Source organism: Mustelus asterias, chromosome 7, assembly GCF_964213995.1.
Source record: "Mustelus asterias chromosome 7, sMusAst1.hap1.1, whole genome shotgun sequence".
Classification (NCBI taxonomy): Eukaryota; Metazoa; Chordata; class Chondrichthyes; order Carcharhiniformes; family Triakidae; genus Mustelus; species Mustelus asterias.
This window is the reverse complement of record NC_135807.1, coordinates 67919383-67943036: the sequence shown is the minus strand read 5'-3', so window position 1 is coordinate 67943036 and position 23654 is coordinate 67919383. Positions and strand designations below refer to the sequence as shown.

At 36.2% G+C, this 23654-nt stretch overlaps 2 protein-coding genes across 11 annotated transcripts in view; one reads left to right on the top strand and one right to left on the bottom strand.

Annotated features, from left to right (window-relative positions):
* Positions 1-1592: 1592 nt before the first annotated feature.
* chchd7 (coiled-coil-helix-coiled-coil-helix domain containing 7) lies at positions 1593-7756 on the bottom strand. Of its 8 annotated transcripts, none has more exons than XM_078216196.1 (6): positions 7686-7752; positions 6062-6093; positions 5146-5238; positions 4956-5032; positions 4776-4874; positions 4095-4359 (listed from the first exon to the last, which is right to left on the bottom strand). In XM_078216196.1, the coding sequence occupies exons 4-6, from the start codon at positions 5007-5009 to the stop codon at positions 4255-4257; spliced, it is 258 nt and encodes an 85-aa protein (XP_078072322.1). In that variant the 5' UTR covers positions 5010-5032; positions 5146-5238; positions 6062-6093; positions 7686-7752; the 3' UTR covers positions 4095-4254. The 8 variants fall into 8 exon arrangements, 4 of the variants coding, with proteins under 4 accessions (XP_078072325.1, XP_078072322.1, XP_078072323.1 ...); XM_078216197.1 differs by lacking the exon at positions 7686-7752 and adding an exon at positions 6571-7565 and having other exon boundaries at positions 4128-4359; XR_013498321.1 differs by having other exon boundaries at positions 4140-4359; positions 4461-4874.
* A 130-nt stretch (positions 7757-7886) lies between these two features.
* Positions 7887-23654, top strand: part of plag1 (pleiomorphic adenoma gene 1) — a 54261-nt gene continuing 38493 nt past the window's right edge. For 2 of the 3 annotated variants that reach the window (XM_078216192.1, XM_078216191.1), the window contains exon 1: positions 7922-8074. The gene's annotated coding sequence lies outside the window, so the exon portion shown is untranslated. Of the gene's footprint in view, positions 8075-23654 lie in introns of all 3 variants that reach the window. The other variant, XR_013498320.1, reaches the window with a different exon arrangement.

Genomic DNA, 23654 nt, shown 5'->3' with positions numbered 1-23654 from the left:
CTAATTGTGTCTATGGATTTTTGCCTCTCTCTTTACATCTGAGAGTTATAGATCAATTAGCCTAATGTCTTTTGTCAGGAAATTACTAGAGTTTATAAATTATGGGGTGAATGAACACCTTGAAAGTTTTCGGCTGATTAGTGAGAATCAGCATAGATTTGTAAAGATCATTCATACTTGATAAAAACTGATTGATTATTTTGAAGAGATGACCAAGGTAATATGCAAGAGATTGCCTATAAGTATTATTATGTGGATTTCCAGAAGGCATTTGACTAAGTCCCACATAGAAGGCAGTGAATTGTTAGAGCTGGTGGAATTGAAGGCACATTATTGAGCCGGTTAGGAAATTGGCTGAGCAGGACCATAGAGTATAGGGATATGGACAATACTCTACTGGCAGACTGTGACGAATGGTGTCCTATGAGGATTTATGCTGAGGTCTCAAATGTTCATCAATGTCATTACTGTAGTGCAGCTATATAAGGGTATTGGGCATAGCAAAGATAAATGTGAGACTGGGAAATAGTACCACTCAGAGTTGACATAAAGAAGCACATGACCATATAATATATATATATATAAAATATATATTTGTGTGTTATCAATAAACATTGAATATTCAACCATGCAGGATCAGAACCACTTTGAGATCTACTGAACAGACATACAACATGGTGGTCACAAATGGAAAAACCCAGAAACTCAAGAGAAACTGGGGCAGAAATTCAAAAGCTGGAAAATTAAAGGAGCCGCATTCAGATCTGACAACGCAGCTGAAGTGTGGAAACAGAGGTACATCACCTGAAAGAAGCTCCTTTGCAGAATCTGAAGCAGAAAGGCAGAAAAAAAACTCCACTGTGCATAAGGACTCCACAAGATTTCGTGGAGGTCCTTTGTGAATGCCCACAGAGTGCAAAGTCAAGGACCTAGCAGGGTTGGGCAAAAGAATCAGTCCTAAGCCAGTTCTAGGTTAAGAAGCTTCAGTCCTGCAAAAGAAGTCAAAGTAGCCTGTTTCCAAAACCATCATGGCCAGCCAGGTTCAGAGTCAGCACCACCACGTGGCAGCCGAGTTGGTTTGAAAACAAAAATGAAACGGAAGGTTTGAAATCCTCAGACAGGAATCCATTGTAAAACACCCAAAAATCCACCAATATCGTAGGGAAGGCCCAGAATAGTTAACGGAGTAAATCGCTGCACAAAACGAAAGACAAAAAGGCTGGCATGGCCATTGTCAGGGAAGTCTGCCGAAAAGCAATAAATGCAGGAAGATTTCTTTTTAAAAACATTTAATGCGGGGCATCATCTTTAAAACCTGCATAGCATTTAAAGCTGTATTCCCCTGAACTTTAAAGCAACCATGGACAACAAATGAATATTACCAGACCAATCTGAACTGATCCAAGGGCCAGACCTAACACAAAATTGAGGACATTGGCAAAAAAGTCTCAAAATACATGATAGCTTCAGGATTCACTAAAAAGACAGAAGCTGAACCAGTGAATATACTACGTTATTCAGTATGTCCAATGGCCGATGATATTAAGAGAGGCAGAATAAATAAATCCTCAGATAAATTTGAAGAAGTTCTTCAATCATTCAATATGTATTTTAATCTAAGAAGCAACAACATTTGAGAGGAAAATTCAATAAACATGTCCAACAGCCTGGAGAATCAGTTGACTCTTTTAAAAGTTTATTTATTAGTGCCACAAGTAGGCTTACATTAACAATGAAGTTACTGTGAAAATCCCCTAGTTGCCACACTCCAGCGCCTGTTTGGGTACACTGAGGGAGAATTTAGCATAGCCAATGCACTGACTAGCACGTCTTTCGGACTGTGGAAGGAAACTGGAGCACCCGGAATAAACCCACGCAGACACTGGGAGAACATACAGACTCCACACAGGCAGTGATCCAAGCTGGGAATCAAACCCGGGTCCCTGGCACTGAGATAGCAGTGCTAACCACTGTGCCACTGTGCTGTGAATTATACAGATTGGCTGAAGGCTGAGATTGCAGTGACCTCAAATCAGAACTCTTAAGGGACAGAATTGTTGACGGAGTGCTGACAATGCCCTTGCAGATATACTATAGACCAAGGAAGTTCTGACTCTAGAAAAGGCCGTCCAAATAATCAGACCTCTGAAATCTGCCAACGGCACCAATCTATTTTACGAGATGAAAGGAAGCTATGGTATAGAGCAACCCCCACCATCCAGCTAGTGAAACAACAAAGAGGCACAGAGACTCCAGGCCAAAGAAGGCAGTACCCAAACAGTCCAAACACGGTTGGAGACAAGGCAGCACCATGGAGCCAAATGACCTCACATGAACAATGTCTACCAATGTCAATGCAGTGTTACAACTGAAGCCACTGGGCCACTTCGGAAAGCTATGCAAAACTAAGACACCCCAATGTGTGGAGTATCCCAAGACAATCAATTTGATGGAGGTACACCAGGAAGAGACCCAACTGCACTTCTTGATTGAGGTCAAGGATCCTGGGTTCTTTTTTTGGAATGCGATCACAGTAAACAGTTACCTCAGCAACTTCAAGTCATGGGAGCCATTATTACAGTCCTGTGAGACAAGAGACCTCTGACAACAATCGACAGCCACACCACTCTATGGGCCTGAAGGAATTCAACTTCCGATTATAGGCATGATCCTAGAACCACTAAGGTATGGCAACAAGCAGAAGTCATGGACTTCATCTGAAACCAATCTTTTTCTCTCAAGCAGAGATGCCTGTGTTGCCTTTAATCTTCTCAAAATGGCAGAAGGCATCAAGACAACCATAAACACAGAAATGCAAGTTCCCGAGAGGCCCATCAGTCAAAAGATTCTCAACTGGTACCTCAGCTCTGAATTGGTCTTCACTCATTGTAGATTCAATTTGACCAATTTCTTTGCAGATGGCAGAAGCTCGTCTTTGGTCAGACAAGCAAAACCTTCAGATAATTGCCACTGTACCTCAAGTGAGAGGCACATAGGAATATAAAAATGAGCACCAACTCCAGACAAGGGTGTCCGGTATCATAAGAGTTAATGTGGGATTGGAAAATAGTACCGGCCACGATGTGATGTAAAGAGATACAGGACCTGAGACTAAAGTCAGTTGTGTACTGGACATTGACCTGTGTAGAAGCAAGCATGGAGTTAGCTCACAGTTTGGACTACACCCTGTATGCGTGTATAGTTAAGTGTTATCAATAAATAGTTAACATTCAACCATATAAGACTCAGAAACCTCTGAGAACTACTGAGCAGATATACAACATACAACAGTGAAACGGACAAACTTTTGGCTTCCACACATGTGCAATTAAACACAGACATCCTGAAGGTGTTCAATGATATCCTACTCCTCCATAAGGTGCGTTGTTGAAGTCCCCAATCTTAAAAGTCACTTATATTGACACAAATTTTCATTTTTAGATCATTAGTCTCATTATAACCCTTAAGAAAGTTAAGCCTTACTGAATGAGGTAATTGGGTTAACAACATATTAAGTTCATGATGACCATTGAACGACATTTCTGGCTCTCCAAAATATACAAGTTAAATGTCAATTTTCTCCATTATGAGAAACTCCCAGAAATTTTAAAATGTAAAAAGTGAGAAGTTTTATATGTCAGCTTCTACCTTAATCCTTTCACATATTTTGGCTATTTGTAAAAATGATTACAATGGATAATCAATTATTTTTCTATGAGAATTTGTCTATGCATTTGACTGGTAATAACAGCATGGATGCTGAACACCAGCAATTCCCTTGTGCTGCTGATGCCAAAAGGAAATTAACGTTGGACATAGTAAAAACCATGTCACAGAGATTGCTAGATCTTTTATGGGCAGCTACAGTGCCATCATTTTGTTAATGAGTGCAAAGTCCGGGGCAATCGTTTTTATATAAAACTTAAGATGCATATGCATATTAGTAGTTGCCAAATTAACACATTATACCTAATAGAATTCCTAGCTTTGCCCACCTTTCGTGGCAGTCCATACAAGATCAATTTTTGAAGAATTACTTTTAAGTTATTATAATTTGTCTTAACAGTTTCCTTGTTCCCATTACACAAAACAGTGCAGTTAGACATTTATTTTCTAAAAACGGCATACATATATTTTGTGAAATCTTTATGCTCTTTTATTGTAAACTATCTGATGTTACATTCATTTGGTAAAGTTTTATTTAGATATAAAATTCATATTCTAAATTATTCACATTGATCAGAACCAAGATCATCAGTAGGGTTTCTCTTTGTATTCTTCCAAAATTTCTTTTCTATCCTTCGCAGTTGGCATGTCAGGGTGAATGCCATTTCTTCGTCTTTGAATCATTATATTGTTCTTCAAAAGGGAAAGAAATGTGTCAAAGTAAATAATTATTTCTTCAAAACTTCTTTCACAATATTACTATATGAACTAACTGAGATACACAATAAATTTACCATAGTTGCATCCTTGGTCAATGGTTACTGATGAGTTAAACAAATCATAATTCAGAGATTGAGACTCATTGTGCCAATATATTGCAAGTCACCTCCGGCAGAAGATCCTGGAAATGGCAGTGTTACAAGAAGGCCGAGGAGCTTTTCACCTAGATTCGTGCTGAAGATGGGGTAGTTTAGCTTGATTAGAAAATCCAGGCTGATGTGTTATGCAATACCACACTGAGACCAAACAACTTTGTAGTTGATTTTCTTTCTCATACATCTCAAAGATTCGTCTGATAAAATCTGAGTTAAATCTTCAGTCACACTTACCCAGAATTTCCTGCACATTTTATACCTCAGAAAATACTGGGTGCACATGTCTTTGTTGTAATTATTAACTTCTAGGCACTTCCTGGAGGCATCCGTTTCCTTTAAATAAAAACAAACCATTTGTCAAGTTAGTTGACAAGCATGGTTAAAATGAAGGCTGGAGTTTAACAATGCTCCTACCTCAAGACATGGATTACCGTCTTCATCTCTTAACTTTCGCACATTTCTAGGCATTCCGAGTTATCGTTTTACAGCACCTGGCATCAATAAAAGTTGTAATATTAGTCAATCTTACAAAGAATGTGGCAAAGACAAAAAGGCTTGGGAATATGTCTCTCTTTTCAGTAGTTCAATAATATATAAAACTTACTCTACTCCAAAATGTAGCAGGTATTTAACATTTGTCTGTTGGTTTTAGGGAATTTTATTTTTAAAATGAAATCCTCCCATTTGCCATGGACTCCTGAAAAAAAAAATGCAAATTATAAAATCACTTTTGAAAATGGGTCAGTCGGGTGAAAAAGAGTGTGCTCCCATGTCTGGGCTTTGATCATTGCTCGTAATACAATGCTTCGCTAACAACTACTTGCATTTATATAGAAGCTTAATGCAGTAACATTTCCCACAACACTTAAGCCTGAATAGGAAATAACTAAAAGTCTGGTCAAAGATGTTGGGTTCATGATTCTTGAGAGGGAGGTACAGCAGCAGAGAGTAATTCACAGTGGGGGTCAGAGATAGCTGAAGGCACAGCTGCTTATGTAGGGGACAGGGGTATGCATAAGAAGCTAATGGGAGGAATGGAAAGGGGGGATATAAAGGGCATGATGCAATTTAAACATGTGGACAAAGATTTCAAATTGGAGGCATTGGCAACCAGTAGAGGTTGTCAGCAAGGGCAAGAAAGATGGGCAAGTTAGACTTAACGCAGGCTACCAGAGGCTGAATTCCTTGTTAAATTGGTTCAACAGTATATTAAAATAGTGTTTTGCTAACTTTGTGTCTGTTTGTGTGTCCCCACAATCAGCTGTTGCCATTTTATTATCATGGGACGTTCACACTAGTGCGCAATACAAGCTAAATCAGTAATTTGTGCCATAAAGAACACAAGCATGTGTGAAACCAGGAAACTTTATTCTTCCTGTCACAGGTCATGCACAATTCATGCATTGTTCTGTTAGACCACTCAATTAATTTAATCTTCAGGACAAAGGCTCTGCAATGTAATTTGCAGCCCCAAAAGTAATTCAACCAAAATTAACTTGCCCCTAATCTTGCATCCTTACCGTTTCACTGGATACTACTTTTCAAGACCAATCTTAAAAAAGTAAAAATGAAAATAAATCAGAATCTTCATATCATTAACTTGAAACGTGAACTCTATTTTTCTCTCTGTGGATGTTGCCAAATCTGCCGCGTATTTTAATATTTACTGTTTTTATTTCAGACTTCCACCATATGTAGGGTTCTGCTCTGGTATTTATCAGACCTCATGTTTTTATTTCAAAAGGTAGTTGATTGAACTGTTGAGGTGGTATTATTTGACCTTGTTCTATACAAACTGGCTGCTGCACTTGTCTAATGACATGACTGGACTTCAAAATTCATTCATTAGCTATGACACTTCTCAATGTGACTTGAGGACATGGAAGGTGAAGTGCAAGCTTGTTCCTTCCTAATCCTTTCTTTCACCCCCAACCTCCTTCCTACCATCTCTTTCTCTTCCTCTGCCCTCATCCTACCATCCAGGTCTCTGGCCAACGTTTATATATCCTCTTCCCTTTCTGTATTTTACCTTTTCATTTGGCTGCCAGATTTTTGTCTTCACTTCTCATCTTTACACGTGCTTGATTCTTGCCTTCTCTCCATATCTTCAATTTACTTTTTCACCCTCCATTTTTGTTCTTCCTATTATCTCCCTCACTTTTGCCTCCACTCTATCTTGAGTTTACCCTACTCCTGTTCCTCCATTTCCTCATTTTCCCAAACATCAAATGATCTTGCATCCAACTGCACCTCTCCTAGTATCCTGCACCTTCCCTTCTCAATTCCAATCTGTTTTACCTTCTCTCCAATTCCCTCTTCTCTTGCCCTCTGCCATTCCTTTTCCTCCCTCCCATGGCCCTCTAATCCATTCCTGCCCCATAATGACCCTGTGCCTCTTCCCTTCCCATGGCCGTCTAGCCCCACACATACCCTTCTATGGCCCTCTACTCCTTCCTATGGCTCACTACCCACACCACCCTATGGCCCTCCACATCCTTTCTGCTCCACCTCTGGACCTCCAACTCTCTTTCTTGGCCCTCTATTCCCTCCTGTCTCCTCTCCTTGGAGATATAGAACGAGAAGCTATAGCTATGGCTCTATAACCCTCCAATCCCACAACTGCACTCTATCGCTCCCTTAATCCCCTACTCCATCCCTCCCTCAACTCCACCCCCATACTCTCTCCCTCCTTCCCCCCAGCACTCACTCTCTCCCTTAACCTGCCACTCACTCTCTCCACTCTACCCTCACTCCACTCCACCCTCACTCCACTCCACCCTCGCCAACCCTCACTCCACTCCATCCTCCCGCCAACCCTCACTCCACTCCACCCTCCCGCCAACCCTCACTCCACTCCACCCTCCCGCCAACCCTCACTCCACTCCACCCTCTCGCCAACCCTCACTCCACTCCACCCTCTCGCCAACCCTCACTCCACTCCACCCTCTCGCCAATCCTCACTCCACTCCACCTTCTCGCCAACCCTCACTCCACTCCACCTTCTCGCCAACCCTCACTCCACTCTCCCCTCTCTCTAACCCTCACTCCACTCTCCCCTCTCTCTAACCCTCACTCCACTCTCCCCTCTCTCTATCCCTCACTCCATTTCCCCCTGTCTCTCTCTAACCTCCTCTCTGTCCTTACCTCCAACATCAGGACACATCAACCAGCGACGTCACAGAGAGCCGCGCGCTATAATATGAGTGGAACCTAACCTGCTGGCGGAAACCTGAGATTGACGTTGACAGACAGCGGGGACTCGCCAATAGGCTTCCGGACCTGGCGTTGTATTTCGGGCTAATCCCCGCCTCCTGCTGCCTCTACTCCAATAGAGTAGGGGCGGAGGGGGCGGGATGTCCGCCATCAGGGTAGGTGGAGGCGCAGCGCGTATACAATGGCCGCTGGAAGGAGGCTAAAGCAAACAATTTTTAGGCCCGCGGTGAAACAAAAATATGAGAAAAAAAATTTTAAAAATTCGGATAATTGTTTAAAGCTGGAAAAAAATACGGGAAAGTGATGTTGAATGTCCCGCGGTAAGTTCCAGTTGAATTTTGCCAGGTGTTGTCCCCTTTTTGAAATAGTTTATCAGGGTTATTTAAATCATGTTGTGAGAGAGGGGAAAAAAAGTTTGTGCCCCCGTTTGTACCTCAGAGTCTGTGAGAGACGGAGGGAAACGGCAGCAGAAAAAAAGAGGAAACAACTTTCTCCAAAACTGATCCCAACTCATCGCCAAGGTTGAGGATAGATAACCTCACTACCTTCTTAATAGGATTGGGGAATTTAACCCACTTTGTTCACTTTCTTGCTCGAGTTCCGTTTGGAATTAGTTTATTTTATGTTTTTTGTTGTTGTATGTTTAACGACAGCGTTGAAGAGGGAAAGAGAAACTTGAAGCAACTTCTGTCAAAGCTGCAACGAGAGCTGAAAGAATTTAAAGATTTTTTTTTAAAAATGAACTTTTCGCAGAAATTCCGTGTTAAAAGCACTTTTCCCCCTTCGGTTTGTTTTTGTTTCGAATATGATTTTGGAAGAAACAGAAGCAAAGATCAGTTCTCACTTCATCTAAACAAATTTTGACCAGTCTTGAAGTCCAGACGCTTTCAAAGAGGCTCAGAAATGCTTAAAAAGTTATAAAATTGCAATTTCTCTATATTTGATTTTGATCGATCGAATGAAGTGGGCAGCTTTACACAAACATGCAATCCTGGTGTTGAGGAGGAGGGGGGGGGGGAAGGGTAGACGAGGATTTCTAGGAGTTGTAGATTACTTTTTTTTTGCTAAATATATATATATTATTAAGACATTTAGGAATATAACCAAAAAAGAGGGAAAATATCAAAACCATTTTGTTCTCTCTCTCGCTCTATAGCACTGACGAGTTCCAGGGATATCGCAAATATAGATCACCTCTTAAACATTTAGTGAGGTGTTAATGGAAACAAGACTCGTGCAATGAAGTATAAACATTGCTATGTTAAAATAAACTACTTTATTGAGAGAGACGTAGGAAATATTTCGTTTAAATGGATAATACATAATTTCGATTTGGTACAAATGTTTGAAACGGGGTATTACATTTGAGAGTACAATGATGTTTGTTTTCCGCTCTTTAATTGCGAAGTACCGTAAACAATGACACTTTTAGTGATGAGAGTATGTATTAACATTGTGGAGAATATTTGAGAAAAACATCAGAAGTAAATCTCGTAAATTAATAACTATACGTCAACATATTAGTAAACATTTCCATGTCAATGAGATTGATTGCTTCTTCTAGTCCTAAATCTTCTAAAGATTAATGTTTATTTCTATTAAATCATAACTTTTCCTGCTTTTTTTGTTTTAATTCTCTGACGCAAACTGTGCATGTTATTTTGCACTTGTGAAGATGTGCTGCATTTCTGACATGTTGCACGAGGGGGCGGGGAGTACGGTACTGGTTCAAGAAGACAAAGGTTTATTACTGGAAATGATTGAAATTGGAAAGGCGAATATCTGTTTTGGTTCAGTTTTTAACACTTGGGAATTAAACAATTTTAGCACTTTTTGTTTGTTACTTGTCTGGTTGCATTAGGATTAATATTTTAATCACTTATGTGGACGTACAGCACGCTAGCGCCATAGGAAATCCTCTATTGCTGCTGCTTGTACAGTCATTGGTACAGTGACATATAGGATGGGCTAATACATTGAAAACACTAAAACTAATAATAAATGCACAAATGCTTCACCTTGGACTTTTGCATTGTTTGTCGATGTATAGCCGTGTAACAGAGTGACGTTTCTGAAGTGTTAACGCGTTATTATTTTAAATCCCAGTCATTTGAGAAGTATTTTTAAAAGTTTGTACATGACGAACTAAAAGATTTTAATGAATTCTGCCATAACAACTTGCAGAATGGGCATGTAAATGACGAAGAAACTTCAATATAGATACGTGAGGGAGTTTGTTAGAAATGAGGAAGGGACCTACTCCTTGGAAAATTAATTTAAGTGGGGTAGAAGTGCAAAGGGATCTATGGATACAGATCACTAAATATAACAAAGCAGGTTAATCAAATTGTAAAGATGTATATAAATCCCTGGGATTCATTTCTGGAGGAATATAATTCAAAAATATAAATAACTAAACATGAGACCATACTGTAAATTGTGGACAATTTTGGTCTCCATATTAAAAAAGGGATATAGAATCACTGGAGAAAGTGCAAAATAATTGACTAAGGTGAGACCTGAACTTAGTGTACAACTATTAGGAAAGGCTGAAGAGACTGAGGCTCTTGTGAAGAGTGGACAATAGTCACTAATAAATAAACCCAAGGAAGAATTGAGGAGTTACTTTGTTACTCAGATTGGTGGGAATCTGGAACTTGCTACCACATGGAGTAGTTGAGGCAAATATCAAACTTGAACATTTCTTTGCTAAGTGCACAAAGGAGAAAGGAAGACGAAATTAGTGGAGCATAATCGCAGACAAATTTACTGGGCTGAATGGCCTGTCTCTGCTGTAATTTCTGTGCAGCTTTTGTATCTGAGTTGCGTAGAAAATAATGCAGCATAGATTTTTATATTTATACTAAAGTAGAAACTGCTCTTTTGTTTATCATATGATGTAATACTTTTAAAAGTCTTCTAAAGTCTGTTGATGGACTATAAAAGGTAATTTCACATTTCAGTTTAACAAAGAATACTTATTGACAATATTAACTATGCTTATTATAGTTTTTCTAATATCTTTACAACTCGATTTAAAATTTAGTAAATATCTATGTTACTGAAATAAGGTCTATTTCTCAAAACATCTTTCCAGCATGTTTGCATTAGATATTTAAGAACTCTATGTTAACTTTCGGATAAAGGATAGGTGATGAGATTGAATTTAATGCTTTTCAAAAAGAGAAAACTTAACTCTATCTATACAGGACATTGGATGCATGTTTTCCAGTTTCATGAGAAATGTTTATAAAATGTCATTTTCAGGAGGAACTTTAAGTTTAGTTGAATCCACTTATAAATACAAAAGTAGTCGTTTTCAAAAAGGAGAAAATGGTAAGAACAAAGTTTGACACATTCAGGAAAACTTTTTAGCTGCATGTTCCTTACCAGTTCTGAAAGAATCTAAATAATTATGGCTTGTGTTTTGTTTCCATTATGTTTATTAATGGCCAATAACTGTTAAATCAATTGTTTAAAAGTGAACTGTGAACACCAACAAAAATTGACCTTTGAAAGTGATTCTCAAATAATACAATCTCAAATGATGATTTTTATAATTTGTTTAATAGTTGGAGTTGAATTTAAAAGAATAATAGCCTCAAAAGTTGTTTAAAATCTCAATATATTTTAGAAATGTATTGTATTCAAGATATTTAAACTAAAAATGTTGTCCTCTGTACAGTTTCATTTATTACAAGCATACATGTTTTATAGCCTTTTGAACTTGAGGAAATATAAACGCATTATGCCACATGAATTCCTTAAACTTTATTGTAATATAACAATCTACTCAAATTTATTTCTACCTTGTGCTGACATTGAAACGTTCATAAACACATTGCAACTTTAAGAAATGATTTGAGGGCATAAATAGTAACCATTGGTATTGGTTATCTAAAATTTTATTTTAATGTATGCTTGACACTAATTTACCTGCATAATTGATCTTTTGATAGTATGAAACTTCCAGCATTTCCTTGTACCAATATTTGTAAAATTCCTTACATTCAACAATACCTTTCATTGTCAACAAATTTTTATTAACCTCCCCCCCCATTTGTTTTAAACTATTGTGACGTGTGATATATATATGATGCAATATTTGAAAATGGTGTCATTTAAGAGATTGAGGAAATTACCTGAGTTATTTAGGAAGGTTAAAATAGAAGTGAATACCTTGTTTTTTTTTCATTAAAGTGAGTTCCGTAAAGATAATTTAATCTGTTTACAATGACTCACTAAATTCCGAGTTTAAAAATGTTCATATGCACATGTTAGACACCTGCAATTTTACTTGCTGATTACAATGCAATCAAGTCTATAACTCCCATCTAAAACAAGCTGAGAAATTAAACCTGTTAGAAAGTCCCCCCAAGATAAAATGTTAGAAACAGGTTTCAAAGTTAATATTTTTGTTTTTATTTGATACAATTCTTCACTTACCTTGCATTTTGTCTGTCTTTATACTCTCTCTCTTATTGTGATAATCTAATGCAAAATTATTATCCTAATCTATCTGGGGCAACATTTCTCCAAAAGATCCACAAATTAATTGTGTAAAAAAAAATCACAATCAAACTGAAAGCAATCCGTGTTAAATATAATGTTAGCCTGTAAACAGCGGCATATGTTGATGAATACAAAATCAGGAAAACATTTGTTACCGCCTCGTCAGATTCAATGCACAGGTGTTATTCAGCGGGTGACCGATTGCTTCCTATGAGTTAACTAAGTGCAAGTAATTCAGTGTTTGTGTTTTCTAAAATGTATAGTTGTACAAAATAACTTTTGTAAAAGTTAGAAATCTTTGGCATTTAAATTACAGAAGATCTTTGAATGTGAGGTGATAAATGGAATGATCGGGCAAAGTTTAATATTATTAATAGAACATGCTTTTGAGAACAGCATCTGACAGGGTAGAAAATGTTTTTGAGAACAGCATCTGACTAGGTTCTTTTAGTTAAAATATTACAGTAAAATTTACCTAAAAGTTACATAGATAAGGCTTTCATTTTCAGAAGTTTTGATGTGCACCTTGAAACAATTTTAAAAAGCACAATGATTTTATGTTAAACTGTTTTTTTAAAATGCTGTTGTAAAATTTGTAAAACACTTCAGAATATATTTTTAAAAAATATATCTAGACTGGAAATGTTTGCTTGTTATTTGTTTCTTTTGAATACTCACTCTTGTTATATTTCACCATGTGAATTGCCATTTCTTGCTAGACAAGATTTATTTGCAGTTTAGAAAGTGTTTGTAAATCAAAGGAATATTATCCAAATAAACACCAAAGGAGCATTCATCAGAGAAACCTTTTTTTACAGTGACATTTTGGATGAAACATTGAGTATGTATTGTAATGCTTCACAATAATATGCTGTAATACACAGTTGTTTAATTGGGATTATTTTAGTTTTAGAAGTTATTAGATTGTATTCCTATTATTTGGATATTATTCCTTTTCTATTGATGTGAAAATACCTTATTATTCTCTTGTCAGAATGCAAAATGAGTTAGCTAAATGTACAAAATGTTATGATTTTAAATACAATGTAAAGAATAAATAACTTGCCAAAATGAAGTATAGTTTTTGTATTATTAGTCTATTGTGAATCTGCTAATTTCAGTCAGTACGAGTTTTAAATTCATTTATTTTAATATTCCGGTCTATTTCCAATCTGAATAAAACATGAAAAGGTTACTATTAAAACTGAAAATGTTAGTGTAAATATTCAGGGCATTTAAAAAGAGTGTTTTTCTATTCACAATTTAAATCTTCTCCTGTTAATACATCGATCTTTTGTTTAAAAGATCCTGTTGTTTCAGATAGGTGCAATATTTTTGATGGTTTACTGATGTAATCCAACAACACCATACCAATTGTTTCATTGAATATAATTTAGATACTACAATCATGAAACAACAATTTAAGTGCATATTCCAATTGTACAGCTATTTAAAGCAAATAGTCTTATTTGTCACAGTAGTACTAATATGCTACAGGAAAATTCACATTTAAGATAATTTGCCTTCAATCTTCTGCCGGTGCATTTTTTGTTGACATCTATGAATTGTTTTTACCATTACCAGCAACAATGTTTCATTCAAATGTAATGTAGCTGAAAGTGGTCTCTATATGTTTCTAGTTAGGATGAACTAAATCTATAATATTATAATACTCAATATTTTCTTCGGTTTGTGCTCGCATATACCCATTAAGTTTATCAATAGTCTACTAGCAACACTACAATGTTATCTTGCAAAATTGTCTAATAAATTGTATTCAACATAGAGTTTTGAAAGAAAATCAATAAGGTCAAAAATAAACAATCCCTTAGAAGCTTTGTTACAACTTTGTATCATTTTAGTTTATTAAATTACAGTAAGTGTAACAATCAGCTGTTAATATTGTTGTAGAAGTTCCTGGAGATACTGGCTTATGCCTAGTAACAAATAAAATATATTGATATAAAGGATAGTTGTATATAGTTGTATATAAATACAATTGGTGAATATGGGTAATCCCTGGTGAATTCACTTTAATTTTGTTGTTTCATGCTTTTTAAGTTATGTGTAAATAGATATTTGCTACTTTTGATTAATCATCATAAACCAACTGTTGGTTTCTATGTTGTTGTGCTAATATAGAAAAGTGTTAAAAGAAAACTTGGTTCATATATTTAAATGTTTTTGTCTGTAGATCAAAACATGATAATGGATTCAAAACCAAAGGAATTGCAATTAATTTTGCATAATAGTAATTGTTTTGAAGTACTGTTAAAAACATAAGAAAATTTAAGTGGCCAGCTTTAAATTTGGGTGTCAGAGTACAGCTGTTAAGTTTTGTGGCATTATTAGGTGCTGACAAATTTTAAAACATGGTCTGCAGTTACATCAATTAACATGAAAATATCTTCCATGAAATTGTGGTGTGCAACAAATTATATTGGGCTTTTACAATAGAGATGGATGGTCAAGAATATCTGGTTTATTTTTGAAGGAAGCACATTGAGGTAGAATTATTTTGGCTTCATACAAGTTAATTGCAATTTTAGACACAATATAGTTTTATTTTAAAATTAAGATGTATTGCCCCATGTTCCTATAAAGGTATAAAATACAAAATCATTACAAAATTCAAAGCTTTTTTCCTTCTCTGACATAAGTGGGCGGCACGGTAGCACAGTGGCTAGCACTGCTGCTTCACAGCTCCAGGGTCCCGGGTTCGATTCCCGGCTCGGGTCACTGTCTGTGTGGAGTTTGCACTTTCTCCTCATGTCTGCGTGGGTTTCCTCCGGGTGCTCCGGTTTCCTCCCACAGTCCAAAGATGTGCGGGTTAGGTTGATTGGCCAGGTTAAAAGAAATTGCCCCTTAGAGTCCTGGGATGCGTACGTTAGAGGGATTAGTGGGTAAAATATGTGGGGGTAGGGCCTGGGTGGGATTGTGGTCGGTGCAGACTCGATGGGCCGAATGGCCTCCTTCTGCACTGTAGGGTTTCTATGATTTCTAGGGTTTCTATGATAAGTTCCTATTTTTCATTGTGCATTTTATTACTCTAGATTATGCATTCTATGCAACATGTACTGATTTTAAACACTGCACTGTTGAACAAAGCCATCATATAAAATAGTAAGATTGCTAACTTTCACAATTGCTCCAATTAAACAAAACTTACTGAATGTTTAAAAGAATTGCTCAGAAAGAGTAAAAGCTCATTCAGTAAATAAAGTTATTGCATACTGTGCATGCTTATTTTCTTTATACTTTGTGTGATAAAGCTTAATCTTTGAGGGGCGGCACAGTGGTTAGCACAGCTGCCTCTCAGCGCCTGGGACCTGGGTTCGATTCCTGGCTTGGGTCACTGTCTGTGTGGAGTTTGCATATTCTCAGTGTGTCTACGTGGGTTTCCTCCGGGTACTCTGGTTTCCTCCCACAGTCCAAAGTTGAGAGGGTTAGGTTGATTGGCATTGCTAAATTGCCCCTTAATGTTCCGGGATGCGTAGGTTCGAGGGATTAGTGTGATAACTATGTGGGGTTACGGGGATAGGGCCTGGGTGGGATTGTTGTCAGTGCAGACTCAATGGGCCAAATGGGCCTCCTTCTGCATTGTAGGGATTCTATGATTCTAATCTGGCTTTGATAGTTATTCAATACTGGATTTTATTTCAGAAACCCTTTCTATAGAGGGCTAAATGATAATCTAATGTAATACGAATAATTTAATAATTGTACATCTTCTATTCAAAGTAGAGTCCTTATTCAAAAGTATGAAATAATATTTTAAGTATAAAATTATGAATGTGAGCAGTAACTGAAAAATAAATTAGAATCTGAATCATCTTTAGGATTCCTTGGAATATATTGAAGGAAATAAGAAATATGTTCAGTACACTTGTATAACTGTCTTTGCTTTTTTTGTTGTTAAATGTGTCTAACAAAACAAATGGTATGTACAGTTATACGACACCTATGTATAAAGAATCTTCATACCAGATATATTACATAATATTGAAACCAAAATAAAATTGAAATGTCAGCTGATGTTCATTTATCTCACTATCACACTTTGCAAGAAAAAATTACAACACTGTCCCAGTGATCCCTGGATATATGCAATTAAGGAAGTAATTTGCTCTCTTATTCTTCTAATAACAGAATTTTAGAAGTAAGGAATAGATTTTAAACCTTGAACTAGGAATTGAAAAACTACATTTTAAAGAATATAGCCCTTAAGCAGAACTGTAACTTTAGGGACTTGCACCTTTTTATATAATATGACTGGATAACACCAAATTGGTTGGTACAGTTAATACTGAGAATGACTGCAACAAAATACAGGGAAGACATTAATAATTTTACAGAATAGGTATGTAATTGGCAACTTTTAAAGAATATCAACATGGTTATTGTGTTCCTCAATTGACCGGTCAATGTGTTGTCATACTTATAGCACTCACATAAAAGTAAGTTGGTGCTTTACTAATTTATCTATGGTTAAATTTTTTTAAACTCTTATTCCATTTTAACTTGAGAGAGTGCAAACTTCTTTAAATTTACTTTATTTCTCTTTGGCTAATGGAAAATAAACAGATACTAATAAGCTTGATTTATCTAGGAGTGCAGAAGTATTCATATAGGAGCATCTAAAATTAAAATTGATTAATAAATGTAGATTCTTTTCCCCCCATATCCTTGTCGATGAAAACCTACTGAATGTTGTTTTTTTAATGTGATCCTTTGACTTATTTGAATCTGCTTCATTCCAATATTGCATGACAATAGACAAGCTTTATAGCATTAAGTAGAATTTACTTTTTTAGATTGTCAAATTAGTTTGTTTATTTATACAAAGTATAGAGCTTCCATCGTAAACGGGAATTAATCAATAATCCAGTCTAACTTCCAATAGTTCTTGTATTTCCGAAAACAGTAACAATTGCCACGTGGCTAAAAGTAGTGTTATTTATTTAAGTACATTTTTATTTCATTAAGATTAGGGAATTCCATGATTAGGTAAAATCTCTACTTAAATATTTTAAAATTGGTTGCCTGCTTTATGGAATCAGTGAATCATACAGTTACCAAGAGGTCATTCAGCCCATCATGTCTGTGCCAACTCTCTGAAAGAGCTACTGATTACTTCCACTGCCCTGCAATATTTCCTTTTTAAGTAGAATTATGACTTCAGAGCCTTAGTCCTATAAAATTTGACTAAATTACACTAATTTGTAGGATATAGTTAATACTAAAGATAAAATACAAGAAGACATTAACATATTTTCAGAATGGACTTGTGATTAGCAAGTGAATTTCAACATAGATTGATATGAGGTGGTGCATCTTGGTGGGAAGAATAAGGAGGCCACATACTCCTTGGCAAATAAAAGTCTAAATGAGTTAGAAGGTGTTTTAGATTATGAAAGGATTTAATAATGAAGATATTTCTGCTTGTGAGGAGCCCTAAACCAAGAGCTATAAAATTAAGCCAATGATATATCCAATGGGTGATTCAGGAGAAACTTCTTTAACTAAATAATGATTTCAAATATGAAACTCTCTACCATGAGGAACAGTAGGATGAATGACATAAATGCATTTTTAAAGGGGAATATAAATACAACCTGAGGGGAGAAAGGAATAGAACGATATGTTGATAGAGGATTAAATATAGTTGGGTGGGAGGAAGCTTGCATAGAGCCGAAACACGGAGATGGACCAATCAGGCTGATTAGCCTATTTCAGTGCTGTATATTTTATGCATTTTTGTTAAGATAGGTCATCAATGGTCAAGACATATTATTAGATTAATTCATAATAATTAGCTAAATGTTTTCTTGCATTATCCAAATATTAGTCTTCAACATTCTGTCCCCTAGTTTAACATCCAAAAGTAAAAATGATAAATGTTAGTTAATATTATATTTTGTGAACAAACTAAAGCTACTTGTAATTATTTTAAGGTGGTTAAATAGATTTGCATTACAATTCTCTGTCCACCCAGACCATTGCCCAGTTTTATTTTTAACCTGTTTAAAATCTGCACTAAATTAGTGGATAGAGAAGTCTTATATTCATATAATAGTATTTACCCACCATAACTTCCAGATACCAGAATCATTTTGCAAATGTTTTCCCCTCGATTAGTTTCAATGAATATGTAAATATCTTTACAGATTACATTTTGTTAAAACTATACATTAAGGAAAGTAATAGATTATAGTTTTAATCCCCCTGTATCTAGACAGTGATGACCATATTCATGTTCCTGTGCTCATTAGCATCCCAAATTATGTACACCCCTGTCCATCACCAGCATCTCTACATCATCCCAAATTATGTCAACTCCCTGACACTTACTGAGCTCTCTGTTTTATATTGAGTGTATACTACCATTCTCTTTGTGGGCAGCACTTTTCATTTCCCCTGTTCATCTACCAAATTCTGGACTTTACAGGTATTTCAACTACTTGTTACTTGATTCAGTATTCTTGGGAGGTAACAAAACTGGTAGTTAGTTGCATTCCTGTTAGCTTTGTGATTCAGCTTTTGATGCACTTGATCTCAGATTTTAGTACTTTTGAGTTGTACATAAACTTTCAAAATATGTATTTAAAACAAGTACTTTGTTTCTTACAAACATGTTTAAATACTTTTTTGCCATTTGATTTTGTCACATTATACAGTTAGACAATGTTCTGTGTATGCACAGTGCATAATTTGTATTTAAATACAACTTAAGAATGCTTTTTGAAGTTTATTTATTCCACTTTAAATAAACTATCTGTAATAAACTCTTATCCATAATAGCTTATTGTTTTTTCCCATAATTTTGATTTGTTTGTTTTGTAACCTTTAACAAGGGTTTGCAAAGTCCTTCTGAACGTATTTGTTTCAGTGAAGGGATGGGCTTTCTTCATATTTCTAGCCAACGTACATTCTGTTGGTTTCTAACATAATATAAGCATCATATAATTGAATGTTTACATTGTGAGCAAGTGCATCTTTTCAAGTGTTATAACAAATATTTTAGTGAGTATAAGGGAGTTCACTGGCCACATGAAATCACCAATTATACTTTAACTGAAAATCAACTCAAGATCGGAGTTTAGGCTAAGCATTTTATGAATAGGTTAAGTTGTTTTTTTATTTTCTGATAAAAATTGTTTAAGAAATGCAAAGTGTCCTATTTTTGCTGAATTACTTATTCATTCCTTAAACCCCTCAATTAGGATTTTTTGCAAAATAATGACTTTGCCACATTCCATTTTACAGCTTTCTCAATGACCTTAATCACTTTTCTGCACACTGAGGAGCTGGCTCTATTTGGGAGTGTATTGACATATACAGACTTTCTCTACAAGGGAATTAAAATCCTACGTTGAAGTCAATTATCTTTTTGTCTTGGATCTGTTACAGCACTTGGCTCAGCTTGATGATAGAACTTGTCTTTAACTCCTGCAGTGAGGTTGTTGCAAGCTGACTATTATTATGGTTTTATTTCAAGAGGTTGGAGCATCTCTTCCCCCATTCACCTTTGCAGAATATTTTAACAATTGCATCTTCATACAGAAATTGGCCTAACTGTCAAAAGAAGAGAGTTTATCAGTTCCATAGGATTGATTTTCCATTTTTCATGATGTAAAAGTGCAGAGCAATGAGCTTTCTGTTGACCATGATTTTGATTTCAAGTAATAAAGGAACCCTCCTATATACTCCTATCAGATCCATCAATTTGGATATTTTGCTGAGCATTCATGCTTACCCAAGACCAGATAACTCATACTAACGTAGTCCGTTTTTCCACCCTCATTACTAAACTACTTCTGGATAAGCCTACTGAGTACCTCGTGTTTCAATTTTTTGAAGCTTTTAAGTTTAAACAGCAATAATAGCTGTTTGAACTTTAATTTATGTTAGATTATATATTAAAACATTAAACAGACATTCTAATCATCTAATATATGTAAGCTGGCTAATGCAACCAGGAAAAAAGGCAATCCTAAGCCTGGGTTCACAATAGAACACCTGCTCCTTAAGTTTTTTCAATAGGTCAGTAACTTGCCTTCAGCTCTCAACTCTAGGAGGCCTGGGAGGATCTTGCTTGTACTGTTTAGCTCTGCTTATTTCGTTACCTAATTTTGGTTCTACATTATCATGAGGTGAAGGATCCTACATAATTTTCCCCTACAACCTCCAAACAAGATTCGATACCACTACGTAAGATAGAATTGGGTTAATTTACTCAAACATCTGTCTTTGCAAGATCACTATGTTGGTACTTGACAAACTTTTGATGCATTTATGCAGGTATAATGAATATTGTTGCTCTTATCCTTTGTGACCCTTGATTTATCAAAACCATTATTGATGAATTTCTGACCTGAATCAATGAAATATTGACAGGTTGATGAAGGTGGCACAATTAATATGAAACAGAAAACGCTGGAAATATCCAGGTCTGGCAGCATCTATGCAGAGAGAAAGAGAGTTGACATTTTGGGTAAATTATCTTTGCTTATCAACCTGAAATGTCAGTTCTGTTCCTGTCTTCAGGTGCTGCCAGCCTTGCTGAATATTTCCACCATTCTGTTTTTATTGCAGATTTTCAGCATCCACCATATTTTACTTAATGCATTTGATGTTGTGTATGTGGAATTTCAGAAGATACAAAGTACCAGATAATAGAATTTTTAACAAGATTAAAGCCCACAACTTAACATGCCACCTTCAAAGGTTTGTGTATGTGAACTCCCAGGTGTCTCTGTTCATGCACCTACTGCTTAATTTATATTGTCTCTAAAGGGGCAGTGACAGTGTAGGCACAAAATTGGTTGAGACGTAGAGTCATGGTAAATGGTGATTTTCAGATTGGTAGCAAGTGTGTAATTGTGTCCCCAATGGAACCAATGGACTCCGATCTATATCAATGACCTGGATTTAGTATAGGAAGCATTAATGAACAGTTTGCAAATGACTCAAAGCTTGGAAACAGTGAGAAGGATAGCAGCAGACTTCAGGAGGGGAACGAATGGTGAAATGGGCAGATACATAGCAGATGAAATTTAATGCAAAGAAGTGTGAACTGTTATGCCTTTTGAAAGAAAAAAATAAGAGGCAATATAAATTAAGCAGCACAATTTCAAGTGAGTGCATGAACAGGGAGACCTGGGGGTTCACACACACAAACCTTTGAAGATGGCATGATAAATTGAAAAATACTTTATAAAGATACAGAATACAAAAGCAAGGAAATCATACTTGTGGAGTATTATGTCCAATTCTGGGCACCACACTTCTTTAGGAAAGATGTTTAGGGATTGGAGAGAGCACAGATGAGATTTACCAGAATGGTACCAGGAATGAGGAAAATAGGTTTTAAGGAGAGATGAGAGAAGGTGGAGCTCCTTGGATCAAAAAAAAATGTTAAGGGGAGATTTGATTGAGCTGTTCAAATTATGAGGGCTTTGATTGAGTCGATGGGGAGAAACTGATTCCAATGGCAAAAGAGGCTATAGCTAGCTGGCACAGATTAAAGATGATTGGCAAAAATTCAAGGGTTTTGGGGGGGGGGGGGGCGGAAGTAAAAGGATAAATATTTTTGTGTGATGAATTATGGTCTGGAATACACTGTCTAAAAGGGAAGGGGTTGGAAGAAGGTTCAATTTTAACTTTCAAAGTGGAATTGGATACAAGCTTGAAATGAAGAAATTACAAAGGTCTAAGACTAATTGGATAACTCTTTCAAAGAGCCAGCACAGACATGATGGACCAATTGGCCTGGCTCTTAGCTTTCATTATATGAATTCTTGCTCCATAACACCATCCATGTATATCATAGTTCTTTGGTAGGTCATTCAAAGAAACATTCTGAATGACCGTGCTATCTGCCCCATTGCCACCCGCCCCATTGCCACCCTATCTGAAGTAGTGAAAAACCTGCATTTCACTCAACCTAAATTAAACTTTGTCTCTCGTATCCATTGTGCTACCAAGTCTGTTTTCTTTCTGCTGAATATTTCTGGCCAGTCATGCTCGTTAATTCCTTCATTGCTGTTGAAGCACAAAATTGTCTTCGACACGTTAAGTTTGCTTCTTTAATACAGCATCATCCATCTCGGCACCCCAGCCCACCAAAATTAGAATTTATTCAAAATGCAGTCTGCATTTTTCACTGGCCCCAATTATTCCTTTCATCAATCTCGTATTGATGGAGTTATATTGGCTGCCTGTAATCCATCAAATTGACTTCAAGTTCTTTTTGGTTCCCTCCACAATCTTGCCCCATCTTACTTCAGTGATCTCATCCAGTCATACATACCGGAATACATTCTCCATTCCTCTGACACCAGCTTACACCTTGTTCACTGCACCACCATTGATGACTTTTTTTCCCCCGCACTGCACTTGTCCTCTGGGCCTGCTACCATAGATTCATTCCTCTGATCTGAAACTTCAAACTTTCTTTTTGATCATGCTTTTACATTTCCTTCCTATTTGGCAGCCATTGTTTTTCCCATTCATTGTAAAAGCTTTGAGATGCCTTTCTATATGTTGGGAACTATTTTGAAAAGTATCTGCAATTAGAAGTGTTAACAGCTTGTATAGGCTCTTTGAGCCAGATAACATGGCTACTGATATTGTCTGGACTTAAATCTCTAGATATGCTGTTTCTCATGTATTGCACATATTAGCAGTCTCTTCAGGTACCATTCACATCTTACTAGTGCAAAGAGATTGACTACCAGCAAGATCTATTCGGAGGTCTTCTTTTACTGACATGTAGCCCTCTTAGATTCTTGCAATGTGCAGCATAATGAATGATGGTTTTGCATATCATTAAGTAACTATTTTTAATACTCAATCATATTTTCCCTGCCTAGATGTGTGTGTACATATTTAGCTTTCTTTTGTAATCAAAAGGGGAAATAAGATGTTATTTTCCATTATTGAATTCTGTTGACATAAACCCAAGATTAATAAAGTGGACCACATGGACAATAAGAAATTTGGGAAACCAGTGTGTTGTGGATTTGTAATTCAAAATCTATAAAAGGTAGATTGAGATGTAATAATGGTTTTATAAATTTAGTTCACCTGGATTCCTTTGAAAATTTTCACTTGGTGTATTTGTTGCTGAATTAAAATGTGACAGATGTATGTTGTGTTTTCCAGGAAATTTAATGGAATCCTATTCATGTCTGAAGTTAGTGGACCAGTTAATGGAACAGGACTAACTTTAAATTCAAATAGCTTCACATTTCATGGAATATGCTTGTAAATAAGTATGATTTATCAAATACTTTGTTATTTTATGAATAATAGTTCTAAAATGAGTGGCCACTAATTGTTTGCCTTCCTATCAAATGGATATGTAATTCCAACTGTTAATATAGT